The sequence below is a fragment of the Bombina bombina genome, chromosome 6, assembly GCF_027579735.1.
Source record: "Bombina bombina isolate aBomBom1 chromosome 6, aBomBom1.pri, whole genome shotgun sequence".
In the NCBI taxonomy this organism is placed as follows: Eukaryota; Metazoa; Chordata; class Amphibia; order Anura; family Bombinatoridae; genus Bombina; species Bombina bombina.
This window is the reverse complement of record NC_069504.1, coordinates 416,206,184-416,222,642: the sequence shown is the minus strand read 5'-3', so window position 1 is coordinate 416,222,642 and position 16,459 is coordinate 416,206,184. Positions and strand designations below refer to the sequence as shown.

At 44.4% G+C, this 16,459-nt stretch overlaps 1 protein-coding gene across 1 annotated transcript; it reads left to right on the top strand.

Annotated features, from left to right (window-relative positions):
- Nucleotides 1-8,915: 8,915 nt before the first annotated feature.
- On the top strand, nucleotides 8,916-15,941 carry LOC128663025 (collagen alpha-1(I) chain-like). Its single transcript, XM_053717153.1, has 2 exons — nucleotides 8,916-10,551; nucleotides 14,082-15,941. The coding sequence occupies exons 1-2, from the start codon at nucleotides 9,108-9,110 to the stop codon at nucleotides 14,657-14,659; spliced, it is 2,022 nt and encodes a 673-aa protein (XP_053573128.1). The 5' UTR covers nucleotides 8,916-9,107; the 3' UTR covers nucleotides 14,660-15,941.
- Nucleotides 15,942-16,459: the final 518 nt, after the last annotated feature.

Genomic DNA, 16,459 nt, shown 5'->3' with positions numbered 1-16,459 from the left:
AGTCACATTAGAAAATGTTTTACACATTTGGATGTTTAATATTGATCATGTTATTTAATATAAATATTTGTTATTGTAAAACGTAAACATTGTATGAATTCATTGTTCATTAAAGGGACAGTCAAGTCCAAAGAAATCTTTCATGATTTAAATTGGGAATGTAATTTTAAACAACTTCCCAATTTACTTTTATCACCAATTTTGCTTTGTACTCTTGGTATTCTTAGTTGAAAGCTAAACCTACGAGGTTCATATGCAAATTTCTTAGACCTTGAAGACTGCCTCTAATCTGAATGCATTTTGACCACTAGAGGGCATTAGTTTATGTGTTTCATATAGATAACATTGAGCTCATGCACATAAAGTGACCTAGCAGTGAACACTGTTGGCTAAAATGCAAGTCTGTCAAAGGAACTGAATTAAGGGGGCAGTCAGCAGAAGCTTAGATACAGAGTAATTATAGAGACAAAATGTGTATTATTATAACTGTGTTGGTTATGCAAAACAGGGAAATGGGTAATAAAGGGATTATCTTTCTTTTTAAACAACAAAAATTCTGGTGTTGACTGTCCCTTTAAATAAATATTGTGACTCATTGTGAAGTATTGACATTGCTCTATTAAATGTATTTACAATCCCAACAATGCACATCAATTGTGTGCTAGTGCGTGACAATATAATAGAATTTTTAAAGATGCGAATCTCGTGTTGCAAGATACGTTTACCACGCTATATTTCCGCAATGCGTAAGTTGTATTTATAATAGACGGAACTTGGATCAAATATTTATAAATGTTAAAATCCACGTTTGTTCATTATTAGTAAATAAACCTCAAGCTTGTATTGGTCTGAACTGCTCACATATTTTATTGGGTAACAGCGTCTTTATTTTTAAAGGGACATTACACCCAGATATTTGATTTTCGGATCCGGAGAGAAAATACAATTTTAAATATTAAAATGTAACTTGATCTATTTAGCTTATTCTTTACATAAGCTTTACAGAAGAAATAGCAATGCACATGGTTGATCCTATCACACAAGGGCCTCTAGTTATCAAGGTCTGGCGGACCTGATCCGACAGTGCAGATCAGGTCCGCCAGACCTCGCTGAATACGGAGAGCAATATGCTCGCCGTATTCAGCATTGTTCCAGCAGCTCACAAGAGCTGCTGGTGTAACGCCGCCCCCTGCAGACTCGCGGCCAATGGGCCGCCAGCAGGGGGTGTTAATCAACCCAATCGTACTCGATCGGGTTGTATTATGGCGATGTCTGTCTGCCTGCTCAGAGCAGGTGGACAGGTTATGGAGCAGCGGTCTTTGTGACCGTCGCTTCATAACTGCTGTTTCTGGCGAGCCTGCAGGCTTGTCAGAAACACGGGGCATTAAGTTCCATACGGAGATTGATAAATATGCCCCAAGGCATCTCTGTGCATCCACAAACTTCAGCTACTGAGCATATCATGATATGGTTGCAAAGGAAAGTCTATCAAAATAATGAAGGAAATTAGATAATATAAGTAGTTTAAAAATATATTTTCGTGATGAATTATGAAAGAAACTGTTTTGAATTAATATCCATTTAATAATCTAATATGCAATCTTTACATTTATCTAAAGACATCTCTCTAAACATTGTAAATATGCATTGTTGCCCACCCACAAATAAGTAGATATTTCCCAGTAATGTTTTGCTGATCATAAACCTATGTATGTTTTTATTCAAAATTATGATAACATGAGAATTAAAATGAAGATATCAAGAATAGAAGGAATATCTACAAATACTCATAAATTGAGATTTGTATTACAATGGAATCCCATCTTTGATTTGTGATTCTTATTTTAAAATAACAAGAAAAGAGAATTTGAGTATCCATATTAATATAGATCAATGCGAATGGATTATGTAATGCTATGTCAAAGTTTGTAAGAGAAAGGTAAATTAAAATGAGACATACTATACTGTGATGAACACGGGCTCGAGGTTCCAGCACCAACATCCATATCTGTAAAATATTCAATCAGTATTGGATATAATTAATACAAATCAGGCCATGGACACGAAAAAATCTGATTTTTTTATTCTAATTGACAAAGTAAAATTATATTTGTATTCCTTGTGAGTTTATTGTTTTATAAATTAATGTATAAATAAAGACATCATGTATTCTTAATTTCAATCTTTTATGTTGTTGACTGTCGCTATAAGTCATTTTTTGTCTTCTTGCATTGTCATCAATTGATAGACATTGTTCAATTTTTATGTATATCTTGCTAGTATAGCTTTACTAATGTAGAAGATTGTACATAAGGATACTGTATTCTTCACATATATACTAATTCACGTATACATTTGACCAACATGTCTAAAGCAATGCCACTGATAGAGCAAACACATGTTCACTTCTCTGCGCAATTATATCTTTTGTGATCATTGCGCAATGATTCAAAGCGGAATTGCGCATCCGTGATTTGACCAACATGTGTAAAGTAATGCCACTGTTACAGCAAACACATGTTCATGTGTGTGTGCAATTATATCTTTCATGATCATTGTGCAATTCTTCAAAGCGTAATTGCGCATCCATGATTCAGAATTGATTTGGATATAGTAGTGTGATGAGTATCATTTCTAAAGACTTCAAATATATTTGCAATTGGGTGTATTACTATATTCAAATCAGATTTTTTTTTATATTGAATGATACCAATAAATATTTATAACTTTGGTATGATTGGATATTCAATGTATGAAATGGCGGATGATCTTGATTTCACGGATGCGCAATACCATTTTCGCTCTGTGACGCATATTCTGTAGAGCGCAGCCTCATATCCCCAAATAACCTCATATCCCCAAATCTCTGCATGATTTGCTCCGGGGTCCTCTGGATGCCACACACCAATTTAACATCATTGGTGACAGACAACCAGAGGGCACTCCTAATTTTCTGCTTCGTCGACTTCTTCTTGTTCCCAAACAGCTGCGGATAGAAGTCCTCAACCGCGTTGACCAGTGCCGCACTTTACAACCACGTGAACCTGGGAGACGTCATGCCTGGCGAGTTTAGTTATATATTTATATATATATATATATATATATATATATATATATACTGTATATATTTGTATTATATTACACCAGCAGGCATTAGATAACTGACAAAAATGGCAACGTGTAATGGACTTTTATATGGTGAAGTAAACATGAGATGCACCATGGGACATGGTATCTGTACATCTGATTGGATAAACATTTGAAATTTTGTTATCATGTCTGTGAGACCATACTGACTCAAGTTATGGTTGTGTGATAAACTCTGATTGGCCGTTCCTTAATGTTGCATATCTTTGTAACTTCCATACACATACCTCCTGGGGATGCTGTTACTACATTTGGCATGTAGACTTATTTGTAATTTATGGGACTGCTATGCGTATATGTGTGACGCAGATTTAATATATGTGATCCGTTAAATATTAATATATTGTTTACATTTGATTTTGATTTTATTTTTAATCACAATAGTACATATAATCCAGTCACATTAGTAAATGTTTTACACATTTGGATGTTTAATATTGATCATGTTATTTAATATAAATATTTGTTATTGTAAAACGTAAACATTGTATGAATTCATTGTTTATTAAAGGGACAGTCAAGTCCAAAAAAATCTTTCATGATTTAAATAGGGAATGTAATTTTAAACAACTTCCCAATTTACTTTTATCACCAATTTTGCTTTGTACTCTTGGTATTCTTAGTTGAAAGCTAAACCTACGAGGTTCATATGTAAATTTCTTAGACCTTGAAGACTGCCTCTAATCTGAATGCATTTTGACCACTAGAGGGCATTAGTTCATGTGTTTCATATAGATAACATTGAGCTCATGCACATAAAGTGACCTAGGAGTGAACACTGATTGGCTAAAATGCAAGTCTGTCAAAGGAACTGAATTAAGGGGGCAGTCAGCAGAAGCTTAGATACAGAGTAATTATAGAGGTAAAATGTGTATTATTATAACTGTGTTGGTTATGCAAAACTGGGAAATGGGTAATAAAGGGATTATCTTTCTTTTTAAACAACAAAAATTCTGGTGTTGACTGTCCCTTTAAAGAAATATCGTGACTCATTGTGAAGTATTGACATTGCTCTATTAAATGTATTTACAATCCCAACAATGCACATCAATTGTGTGCTAGTGCGTGACATTATAATAGAATTTTTAAAGATGCGAATCTCGTGTTGCAAGATACGTTTACCACGCTATGACCTAGATTTGGAGTTTTGTCGGTAACGACCCGAAAAACTAACGCCGGCTTTTTTCTGGCCGCACCATAAAAATAACTCTGGTATTGAGAGTCCACATAAAGGCTGCGTTAGGCTCCAAAAAAGGAGCGCAGAGCATTTTTAACGCAGCTTCAACTCTCGATACCAGAGTTGCTTACGGACGCGGCCAGCCTCAAAAACATGCTCGTGCACGATTCCCCCATAGGAAACAACTGAGCTGAAAAAAAACCAAACACCTGCAAAAAAGCCGCGTTCAGCTCCTAACGCAGCCCCATTGTTTGCTATGCGGTAACCCTTCCTACGTCTGCACTTAACACTCTAACATGTACCCCGAGTCTAAACACCCCTAACCTTACACTTATTAACCCCTAATCTGCCGCCCCCGCTATCGCTGACCCCTGCATATTATTATTAACCCCTAATCTGCCGCTCCGTAAACCGCTGCTACTTACATTATCCCTATGTACCCCTAATCTGCTGCCCTAACATCGCCGACCCCTATATTACATTTATTAACCCCTAATCTGCCCCCCACAACGTCGCCTCCACCTGCCTGCACTTATTAACCCCTAATCTGCCGACCGGACCTGAACGCTACTATAATAAAGTTATTAACCCCTAATCCGCCTCACTAACCCTATCATAAATAGTATTAACCCCAAATCTGCCCTCCCTAACATCGCCGACACCTAACTTCAAACATTAACCCCTAATCTGCTGACTGGAGCTCACCGCTATTCTAATAAATGTATTAACCCCTAAAGCTAAGTCTAACCCTAACACTAACACCCCCCGAAGTTAAATATAATTTAAATCTAACAAAATTAATTAACTCTTATTAAATAAATTATTCCTATTTAAAGCTAAATACTTACCTGTAAAATAAATCCTAATATAGCTACAATATAAATTATAATTATATTATAGCTATTTTAGGATTAATATTTATTTTACAGGTAACTTTGTATTTATTTTAACCATGTACAATAGCTATTAAATAGTTAAGAACTATTTAATGGCTAAAATAGTTAAAATAATTACAAATTTACCTGTAAAAGAAATCCTAACCTAAGTTACAAATAAACCTAACACTAGACTATCAATAAATTAATTAAATAAACTACCTACAATTATCTACAATTAACCTAACACTACACTATCAATAAATTAATTAAATACAATTGCTACAAATAAATACAATTAAATAAACTAGCTAAAGTACAAAAAATAAAAAAGAACTAATTTACAAAAAATAAAAAAAATATTTACAAACATAAGAAAAATATTACAACAATTTTAAACTAATTACACCTACTCTAAGCCCCCTAATAAAATAACAAAGCCCCCCAAAATAAAAAAATGCCCTACCCTATTCTAAATTACTAAAGTTCAAAGCTCTTTTACCTTACCAGCCCTGAACAGGGCCCTTTGCGGGGCATGCCCCGATTGGCTGATCCAATCAGCCAATCGGATTGAGCTTGCATTCTATTGGCTGATCGGAACAGCCAATAGAATGCGAGCTCAATCTGATTGGCTGATCGGATCAGCCAATCGGATTGAACTTGATTCTGATTGGCTGATTCCATCAGCCAATCAGAATATTCCTACCTTAATTCCGATTGGCTGATAGAATCCTATCAGCCAATCGGAATTCGAGGGACGCCATCTTGGATGACGTCATTTAAAGGAACCGTCATTCGTCGTTCAGTCGTCGGCCAGGATGGATGTTCCGCGGTGGAGGTCTTCAGGATGCTGCCGCTTCGCTCCGGATGGATGCCGCTTGGATGAAGACTTCAATCGGATGGAAGACCTCTTCTGCCCCACTTGGATGAAGACTTCAGCCGGATCATGGACCTCTTCAGCCCCCCGCTTGGGCTTGGATCAGGACATCGGAGGAGCTCTTCTGGACGGATCGGTGTGATACCCGGTGAGGTGAAGACAAGGTAGGATGATCTTCAGGGGCTTAGTGTTAGGTTTATTTAAGGGGGGTTTGGGTTAGATTAGGGGTATGTGGGTGGTGGGTTGTAATGTTGGGGGGCTTGGGTATTGTATGTTTTTTTTTACAGGCAAAAGAGCTGTATTTCTTGGGGCATGCCCCGCAAAGGGCCCTGTTCAGGGCTGGTAAGGTAAAAGAGCTTTGAACTTTAGTAATTTAGAATAGGATAGGGCATTTTTTTATTTTGGGGGGCTTTGTTATTTTATTAGGGGGCTTAGAGTAGGTGTAATTAGTTTAAAATTGTTGTAATATTTTTCTTATGTTTGTAAATATTTTTTCATTTTTTGTAACTTAGTTCTTTTTTATTTTTTGTACTTTAGCTAATTTATTTAATTGTATTTATTTGTAGCAATTGTATTTAATTAATTTATTGATAGTGTAGTGTTAGGTTAATTGTAGATAATTGTAGGTAGTTTATTTAATTAATTTATTGATAGTCTAGTGTTAGGTTTAATTGTAACTTAGGTTAGGATTTCTTTTACAGGTACATTTGTAATTATTTTAACTATTTTAGCTATTAAATAGTTCTTAACTATTTAATAGCTATTGTACATGGTTAAAATAAATAAAAAGTTATCTGTAAAATAAATATTAATCCTAAAATAGCTATAATATAATTATAATTTATATTGTAGCTATATTAGGATTTATTTTACAGGTAAGTATTTAGCTTTAAATAGGAATAATTTATTTAATAAGAGTTAATTAATTTCGTTAGATTTAAATTATATTTAACTTAGGGGGGTGTTAGTATTAGGGTTAGACTTAGCTTTAGGGGTTAATCCATTTATTAGAATAGCGGCGAGATTCGGTCGGCAGATTAGGGGTTAATAATTGAAGTTAGGTGTCGGCGATGTTAGGGAGGGCAGATTAGGGGTTAATACTATTTATTATAGGGTTAGTGAGGCGGATTAGGGGTTAATAACTTTATTATAGTAGCGCTCAGGTCCGGTCGGCAGATTAGGGGTTAATAAGTGTAGGCAGGTGGAGGCGACGTTGAGGGGGGCAGATTAGGGGTTAATAAATATAATATAGGGGTCGGCGGTGTTAGGGGCAGCAGATTAGGGGTACATAAGGATAACGTAGGTGGCGGCGCTTTGCGGTCGGCAGATTAGGGGTTAATAAGTGTAGGCAGGTGGAGGCGACGTTGTGGGGGGCAGGTTAGGGGTTAATAAATATAATACAGGGGTCGGCGGTGTTAGGGGCAGCAGATTAGGGGTACATAAGTATAACGTAGGTGGCGGTCGGAAGATTAGGGGTTAAAAAATTTTTTTCGAGTGTCGGCGATGTGGGGGGACCTCGGTTTAGGGGTACATAGGTAGTTTATGGTTGTTAGTGTACTTTAGAGCACAGTAGTTAAGAGCTTTATAAACCGGCGTTAGCCCAGAAAGCTCTTAACTACTGACTTTTTTCCTGCGGCTGGAGTTTTGTCATTAGATGTCTAACGCTCACTTCAGAAACGACTCTAAATACCGGAGTTATAAAAATCCAATTGAAAAGATAGGATACGCAATTTACGTAAGGGGATCTGCGGTATGGAAAAGTCGCGGCTGGAAAGTGAGTGTTAGACCCTATTTTGAGTGACTCTAACGCTGGTTTTCACGGCTACCGCCAAACTCCAAATCTAGGCCTATATTTCCGCAATGCGTAAGTTGTATTTATAATAGACGGAACTTGGATCAAATATTTATAAATGTTAAAATCCACGTTTGTTCATTATTAGTAAATAAACCTCAAGCTTGTATTGGTCTGAACTGCTCACATATTTTATTGGGTAACGGCGTCTTTATTTTTAAAGGGACATTACACCCAAATATTTTATTTTCGGATCCGGAGAGAAAATACAATTTTAAATATTAAAATGTAACTTGATCTATTTAGCTTATTCTTTACATAAGCTTTACAGAAGAAATAGCAATGCACATGGTTGATCCTATCACACAAGGGCCTCTAGTTATCAAGGTCTGGCGGACCTGATCCGACAGTGCAGATCAGGTCCGCCAGACCTCGCTGAATACGGAGAGCAATATGCTCGCCGTATTCAGCATTGTACCAGCAGCTCACAAGAGCTGCTGGTGTAACGCCGCCCCCTGCAGACTCGCGGCCAATGGGCCGCCAGCAGGGGGGTGTCAATCAACCCGATCGTACTCGATCGGGTTGTATTATGGCGATGTCTGTCCGCCTGCTCAGAGCAGGCGGACAGGTTATGGAGCAGCGATCTTTGTGACCGTCGCTTCATAACTGCTGTTTCTGGCGAGCCTGCAGGCTTGTCAGAAACACGGGGCATTAAGTTCCATATGGAGATTGATAAATATGCCCCAAGGCATCTCTGTGCATCCACAAACTTCAGCTACTGAGCATATAATGATATGGTTGCAAAAGAAAGTCTATCAAAATAATGAAGGAAATTAGATAATATAAGTAGTTTAAAAATATATTTTCGTGATGAATTATGAAAGAAACTGTTTTGAATTAATGTCCATTTAATAATCTAATATGCAATCTTTACATTTATCTAAAGACATCTCTCTAAACATTGTAAATATGCATTGTTGCCCACCCACAAATAAGTAGATATTTCCCAGTAATGCTTTGCTGATCATAAGGGGAATGAAAGGTAGCAGAGTCTCCTGTAATGGAGTTAAGGGATGAGCTGACAGGCTAGTGGAAAATCCCAGTGTAGTGTAGCAGCAACAATGTTGCAAAGTGAGGGGAGGTCTTAGGCTCACCTAATATAAACGAAGTTCTGGAACAATCTGGCCTCTTCCACCTGGGATTTTGCAAGGAGAAAGTTTTGCCATTCTTCAAGCGAAAATGTCTAGATCTAAGAGAAGTGCTGCGGTGCCCATTCGCTTCAGGGAGTCCCCTGGGAGATCCTTGAGGAGTGCACCTGTAATTGAAGAGGAGGATGAGGATGTGGTGCCACCAACTCCGGAGAAAACAAGGCCAGTATCATCTGCTTTAACTCCTAATGTTGTGGTCACTAACCCCCCAGCCCCTGAACTTGCACCCGCCGGGCCCGGTACTGTGATGGTTGCGGGACAGGCGGGTGCAGTGAGCGCTGGCCCATCCGGCCTAGACACGGCTTTGGAGGCAGGCCTGGGGGCCCTTACGGCCTCCGGAATGTCGCCGGAGGCGGCGGCGGCCATAGTGGGCATGTTTAAGGCCCTCACGGCCGCCGTTCTGCCTCCGGTGGCAAGCCGGGTGGAACCGGGGCCTACCGCCCCTCATTATCCCCCTCAATTGGGCCGGGGGCCTGGGGACCCTCATCAGGCAGGGCCCAGTATGGTAAATCATCCGGCCGGGTCCCTAGGGCCCGGCACGGATGCCTCATTGGTGGCTCAGTCGGTTACTGGAGCGGGGCCTGCGGGTCCTCGCCCACTCACCGGACCGCCGCTATCATTGGTGGCTCAGTCGGAGCCTGCAACTACCAGTGCAGGCTCCGGTTGCGGCCTTGCGTCCGCCGCGTCCATTTCCGGCCGGTCAGGTGACACGCGTGACGTCACTTCCGGCGCCGCGGTAGTCACACGGCCGGAACCTGGATCAGAGCGGCACATCCAGCGAGCGCGCAAGAGGCCTAGCCGGGTACTCTCCACAGGTGAGGGGGGAGTATCCGGGCGGGCCTGCTCCGCTGCGCGACACTCTGCAATAGCTAGCAATGCAAACAGAGCAAGTCCCTTACAGAGAGGCCGCGGCGCGCAGAGAGGGAGGCTCAGGGGTTCCAGTGTTAGCAAGCAGGCTTATGGGAGAGCTAGAAGCGCATTGCTGGAGCGCCAGTGGTATCACAGGGGGGGTGCCAGCAGCAACTATGTACCCCAAACAAGGGTGAATGCGCCCACTGATGGGGCACAGGGCGAGTCGCTAGGCACAATAACTGCAGGGGTCCAAGGGGGCAAAGGGCTTGTTGCGGCAGGTGCTCAGAACGTTCATTCAGTCAGGGAGCGTGTGGTCAGAGAATCCCCCTATGTGGCAGGGCCAGCGAATGAATGGAGTGGTGATATGAATGACGAGAGGGCTAGAGGGGTCCCAGACAGGGCCGGGGGCAGTACTTCTACCCCGATTGGGGGCGGCAGTCAAGGGGGACACACGGCTGGCCTGGATACTCCCCTCTCGTTTGTTTCTCCCCCACAGGACATGGTGCCTACACCGCAGAGGACAGAGGGCCCGGGTACAACGGGAGTAGGACTATCTGTACAGCCAGCAGGCGGATCAGTGGCAGCTGCACCAGGAACATCTACCCCGTCAACATCGGCAGTTGGTGAGAGAAATGTATTTAATTTGTCACGCATTACTGACACCGACTATAGCACTGATTCAGACTCAGATGGTGGGAAGAAATTAGGGCTTAACAGTAAGGGGCAGCGTCGCATGTTCAAAATGTTAAGGCTATTGGTGGCTGAGCGTAATCAGGCTAGAGGTTTAGGTAACATGGAGCAGGCTGCGCCGTTAGCGGGGCAAAGCACGGCGACAATATCCAAGGGCAGTGGCCAGGGAAGCGAGAGCGTTGCGCAGCTGCAGGACATGTCAGTCAGTACCAGGAGGGTGGCATTGCAGGGAGACTCTTATCCCTGCAAGATCCACTGCCTCCATGCACATCTCAAGCCCAAGACGGTACAAAAAATCCGCGATCATAAATACGTCAATATGTTCGAGCTGTCCCTGGAGGCGCAGCGAGATAAAGAGCGTAGTGAGGATGGGACTGGGCCAAAGAAGATCCAGCGCCCAGATACATTTGAGGATTGGAGGAAGTGCTTTAGGGTATTCTCCTCCTGCTACATCGAACAGAGGCCGGAGGCCGCGGTCGATGTAATTAAGTACGCGGAAATCATTGAATGTATCTATAATAGATATGGGGAAGGCATGTGGCGTGCTTATGATAGCGAATTTAGGCGGAAGATGGTCGATAACCCGGTCTTGAACTTTGGGGTAAAAGACTTGGACCTGTGGTCCCTGCTCATACCGGAAAAGGGGGGGGCAGGAGCTCCCTTGCTGCGGTCAGGGCCCCAGAGGCCAACGGGCCCCATCAAGCGGAGAGGCAGGGAGTGCTGGAAATACAATGAGAAGCAGTGTGACAAAGGAGCTTCCTGTTCCTTTCGGCACGCTTGCATGTACTGCAGCGGTCAACACCCAGGTGTTGAATGCCCGAAGCGGAGGGACGGAGGAGCTTTCCGTGGGGCAAAATCGGGGGGGGCTGGACAAAAGGGCTCCAACACCCCTGAAGCTGGACGCCATTAGACCTTGGCTGGCGGCCTACCCAGACAGGGTGTCGGCTGCCAACCTACTAGCGGGGATTGGCGAAGGTTTCAAGATACCAACATTGGGGTTGGTAATGGGGTCCTCGTCGCACAAGAATCTGAAGTCGGCTTACGAAATGCCGGGTGAAGTTAGGGCGAAACTGAGCAAAGAAATTGCTCTGGGAAGATTTGCTGGTCCATTTGACCAACCTCCCATCCCTGACCTAGTTATTTCCCCTTTGGGGGTGGTTCCCAAAAAGGAACCAGGGAAGTTCCGCCTGATTCAGCATTTGTCCTACCCGAAAGGGGGTTCTGTCAATGACGCAATAGACCCAATGATAAGCTCGGTGTCTTACCAATCGTTTGACCAGGCGTTGGAATTAGTGTTGGCGGCGGGTCCGGGCGCGCTGCTAGCCAAAATGGACATCGAATCTGCCTTTCGGTTACTCCCCATACACCCAGCGTCTTTCAGACTGATGGGGTGTAAATTCGAGGGGAATTATTTTGTAGACAAATGTTTGCCCATGGGTTGCTCGCTATCGTGTGCTTATTTTGAAGAGTTTAGCTCATTCTTGCACTGGGCCATCATCACGGAGGCCGGCGGGGGAATAGTCGCTCATTATCTGGACGACTTCCTGCTGGTTGGCACCGCGGACACTCGCGAATGCGATCGACTGATCGCAGTAATGCGTAGGCTAATGTCGAAATTTGGAGTGCCACTGGCTGAGGAAAAAACACAGGGCCCCTGTACAAGACTCACGTACTTGGGGATCGAAATTGACACTGCTGCAAGGCTATGTCGTCTCCCAGCCGATAAGGTGGAAGCAATGCTCGCGGCGGTGCGCAAAGCCAGGGCAGCGAAGAGCATGCCCCTGAGGGAGCTTCAGTCCGTGCTAGGCTTACTCAATTTTGCGTGCAAAATTATACCCATGGGTCGCGTGTTTAACAGGAGGATGGAGGCTTTACTTTCCAATCCGCACGGCACACGTAAAGTGTCGGTTTCGGAAGACATGCGGGAAGATCTGAAGGTATGGGAACTCTTCCTGCAAGGCTTCAATGGAACTCTGCTGTGGCGCGCTCCTAGGGTTTCCAGTCAGACAGTGCACCTGCTGACGGATGCAGCTGGAGCAGCAGGTTATGGCGCCTATTTGGATGGGCAATGGAGCGCTGAGCCATGGCCCTTGGCATGGGTCCGAGCAGGACTGACAAGGAACTTGACACTTCTGGAGCTCTTTCCCATAGTTGTGGCTATGGAGCTCTGGGGGTCGGCGTTAAAGGATCGCTACATAGTGTTTTGGACGGACAACGCTAGCGTTGTTTTCGCCATAAATAGGTTGTCCGCGTCGTCACCGGTAGTTGTTAGGTACTTGCGACAGCTAGTGCTGAGGTGCTTGCAATACAATATTCAGTTTTCCGCGAGGCACGTTCCCGGGGTCAACAACACCCTGGCGGACGCACTCTCGAGGTTTCAATGGGAACAGTTTCGCAGACTGGCCCCTAACGCAGCAGCAGTTGGCTTACCTTGTCCCCACTCTATCTGGCAGTTGGCGGGGCAGGGAGGTCCATAAGGCACCTAGTGAGGGCATCCCTGGCGCAGAACACGTGGAGAGCTTATTCACAGCACTGGGGCGAGTGGGTAAGTTACTGTTACGCACAAGGCGCAGCGCCGGAAAGGGTCTCGAGGGATCTGTTCTTGGAGTGGCTGGCAGAGAAACATGGGCAAGGGACTTCGAAGGGCGCTATATCCAATAGAATAGCTGCAATCTCCTTCTTTTGCAATATGCTAGAGTGGCCCAATATCACGAAAGGTTTCCTGGTGAAGCAAGTGATTAAGGGCTGGGGAAGGCTCGAGGGTAGAGCGAAAGATGCGCGCGAACCTGTCACATTTTGTAGGCTAGCCAGGCTGGTGGACGCAATCGAGGGCATTTGCGTCGAACCCGGCGAAAGAGAACTGTTTCAGTGCGTATTCTCCTTGGCGTTCTTTGCGGCCCTCAGGCCGGGCGAGCTGGTCGCAACCTCAAAGGATGCAATTAACACGGGTATGCAGTTGGCTCATGTCAAACTGGCGGGCGATAATTTGTTATTGTTTATCCCGCACTCGAAGACTGACCAGGAGGGGAAAGGGGTGTGGATCACTCTGACTCCCTCGGCATCAGGCGTCTGCCCGGTTGTGAGTACAAGGGCCTACATGGCGCAGCGACCACGGGCCCCCGCCCAGTTCTTAGTGCATTCCGACGGTTCGAATCTCTCCCGGTACCAGTTCGCAGCGGTGCTCAGAAAGGTAGCGCTTGCAGCAGGTTTGGGGAAGTGTAGAATCACCCCCCATTCCTTCCGAATAGGGGCTGCCACCAGCGCGGCAGCGCTAGGTTGGAAAGGAGATCGCATACAGAAGTTGGGCCGATGGAGGTCCCAATGTTACAAGTCTTACGTGCGCCCTCCAGCTGAAGCCTAGGGGGTATTCGGTGTAGGAGGAAGGAAACTGGCGTTTTACATTTGTTTGGTTGTGTTGTTTAGTTTTAGTCTAAGGTGATTGACTATGTAATCCGTTTTTCAGGTGTGGCTACAGGTCCTTCTCGTATCTGGATAATAGGGCACTCCTACGTGCACTGGGCGGCACTGAAGGCCCATTCTCTTCCTGAGGGGCAGCAGTTGGGGATTCCGACGTCTCAGGCATCAATACGGTGGTTGGGCCGTAGAGGCTTACAGTGGGATGGTTTGCCTGCCCTCCTCCAGAATGCCAGACATCGATGGGGACAGCCCCACATCATCCTCCTTCACATGGGGGGAAATGATATAGGGAGTGCACCTGCTCTAGATCTCATCAATGCGATGAGGTCGGATGTCAAGTGGATCTGTACCACGTTTCCGGGGGTTAGGCTGGCCTGGTCCAACATAATCCCCCGGCTGCGTTGGAGATATTTCCCCACACCGAGGATAGCATATAGGGTTAGGAAAAAAGTTAACAGGGAGCTGGGTAGAGCAGTAATAGAGGTAGGGGGTTTTGTGGTCCGCCATGAACTGATCTCAGCGGACAAAAAAGGGCTGTATCGCCCGGACGGGGTGCACCTGTCCGACGAAGGGCTGGCGATCTTCCTGGTGGACCTCAAAACGGCTCTGGTTAGTAATATTTAGCGGGTGGCGGCAAGAGCCCGGTTTATGTGGGAGTGCCTGTCTCTTGTGGCGGGAGGTCGTAGCCATCAACAATTGAGGGCGGAGTCTGTAGAGGTGACAGTCGGGCTAATGGGCGGGGGTGATGTCCTCAGGTCGTGACCTGGGGGGCCCCGCCCCGCGGGTCTGCTGGCTGAAGATCCTTTAGGACGTCCGCGCCTACTAGACGGAATGGGGTGGGGCCACATTTGTGCCCACCCTTGGCATTTGCTATTCCACGACATCTGGCTGCGACCTCTTGTCATATGGAGCTAATAGTTTACTAGGCCTCGAATGCCGCCACAAGTTAAATATTTGAATGACTTCCGTTGAAGTCAAGTTAATAAATGTGACCATCGTTATGGTCTTTAAATCCCAGCTATCTGTGTCGTGTCTTTATTTATAAGTTAAGTAGTTATGTTAAGTTGTTTTGAAGGGGTTGGAACTACCAGATACAGCATCAGCCCTTAGGGGAATGAAAGGTAGCAGAGTCTCCTGTAATGGAGTTAAGGGATGAGCTGACAGGCTAGTGGAAAATCCCAGTGTAGTGTAGCAGCAACAATGTTGCAAAGTGAGGGGAGGTCTTAGGCTCACCTAATATAAACGAAGTTCTGGAACAATCTGGCCTCTTCCACCTGGGATTTTGCAAGGAGAAAGTTTCCCTCCCTCCCAACCCTATTGTTGAATGGTTAATTAAGTAATTGCTATTGCAACAGTTTTTAGGCGTCATTCAGGCAGATGGCTTCCCGGACGGGTTGCTGGTCCTTTAGATGCGAAAGGCAGGGATGGGGTTAGTTGACCTAGTCTTGGTAAGACCTTAGCCGTAATTTATTTGCTTCCTGGGCGAGCCTTGCTGCAGGGCTTGGCCATACCAGTGCCTTAGAGGCTGAAGCGCATCATAACATCCACGTATCTCCTAATGGCGGGAGGTCGTAGCCATCAACAATTGAGGGCGGAGTCTGTAGAGGTGACAGTCGGGCTAATGGGCGGGGGTGATGTCCTCAGGTCGTGACCTGGGGGGCCCCGCCCCGCGGGTCTGCTGGCTGAAGATCCTTTAGGACGTCCGCGCCTACTAGACGGAATGGGGTGGGGCCACATTTGTGCCCACCCTTGGCATTTGCTATTCCACGACATCTGGCTGCGACCTCTTGTCATATGGAGCTAATAGTTTACTAGGCCTCGAATGCCGCCACAAGTTAAATATTTGAATGACTTCCGTTGAAGTCAAGTTAATAAATGTGACCATCGTTATGGTCTTTAAATCCCAGCTATCTGTGTCGTGTCTTTATTTATAAGTTAAGTAGTTATGTTAAGTTGTTTTGAAGGGGTTGGAACTACCAGATACAGCATCAGCCCTTAACCTATGCATGTTTTTATTCAAAATTATGATAACATGAGAATAAAGCATATTTCTATTACCTTATGTATTGTATGCCCCACGGTGAATGAAATATCTTACAATGGCTGTATTTATACAGCTTTACCTTAAAGGGACATTAAACAAGAATATTTACTTTCATGATTTAGATGGATAATACAATGTTTACATTTTTATTTCTAGTATCTCATTAGCTTTTATCTTTTGATATTATTTCATGAAAAGCATATCTTCGCCACCTTACTAGGGCTGTATTGGAGGGCTCCTCCAGACCTGTCCAGGCATCTTAGTCTCATTTTGAGGAGCCCAAACATCCTCTCCACTACAGCCCTAGTCCACTTGTGCGCCCAATTATAACGCTCCTGGGCCTCGTCTGTGGGGTTATGTATAGCCGTAATAAGCCAAGG

Excerpts from the sequence above, each read along its gene's own strand:
- LOC128663025 (XM_053717153.1), top strand. The coding sequence starts at position 9,108 with ATGTCTAGATCTAAGAGAAGTGCTGCGGTGCCCATTCGCTTCAGGGAG. Across the intron at positions 10,552-14,081 it reads CCCGTCAACATCGGCAGTTG|GTGTGGCTACAGGTCCTTCT; the intron begins GTGAGAGAAATG and ends TCCGTTTTTCAG.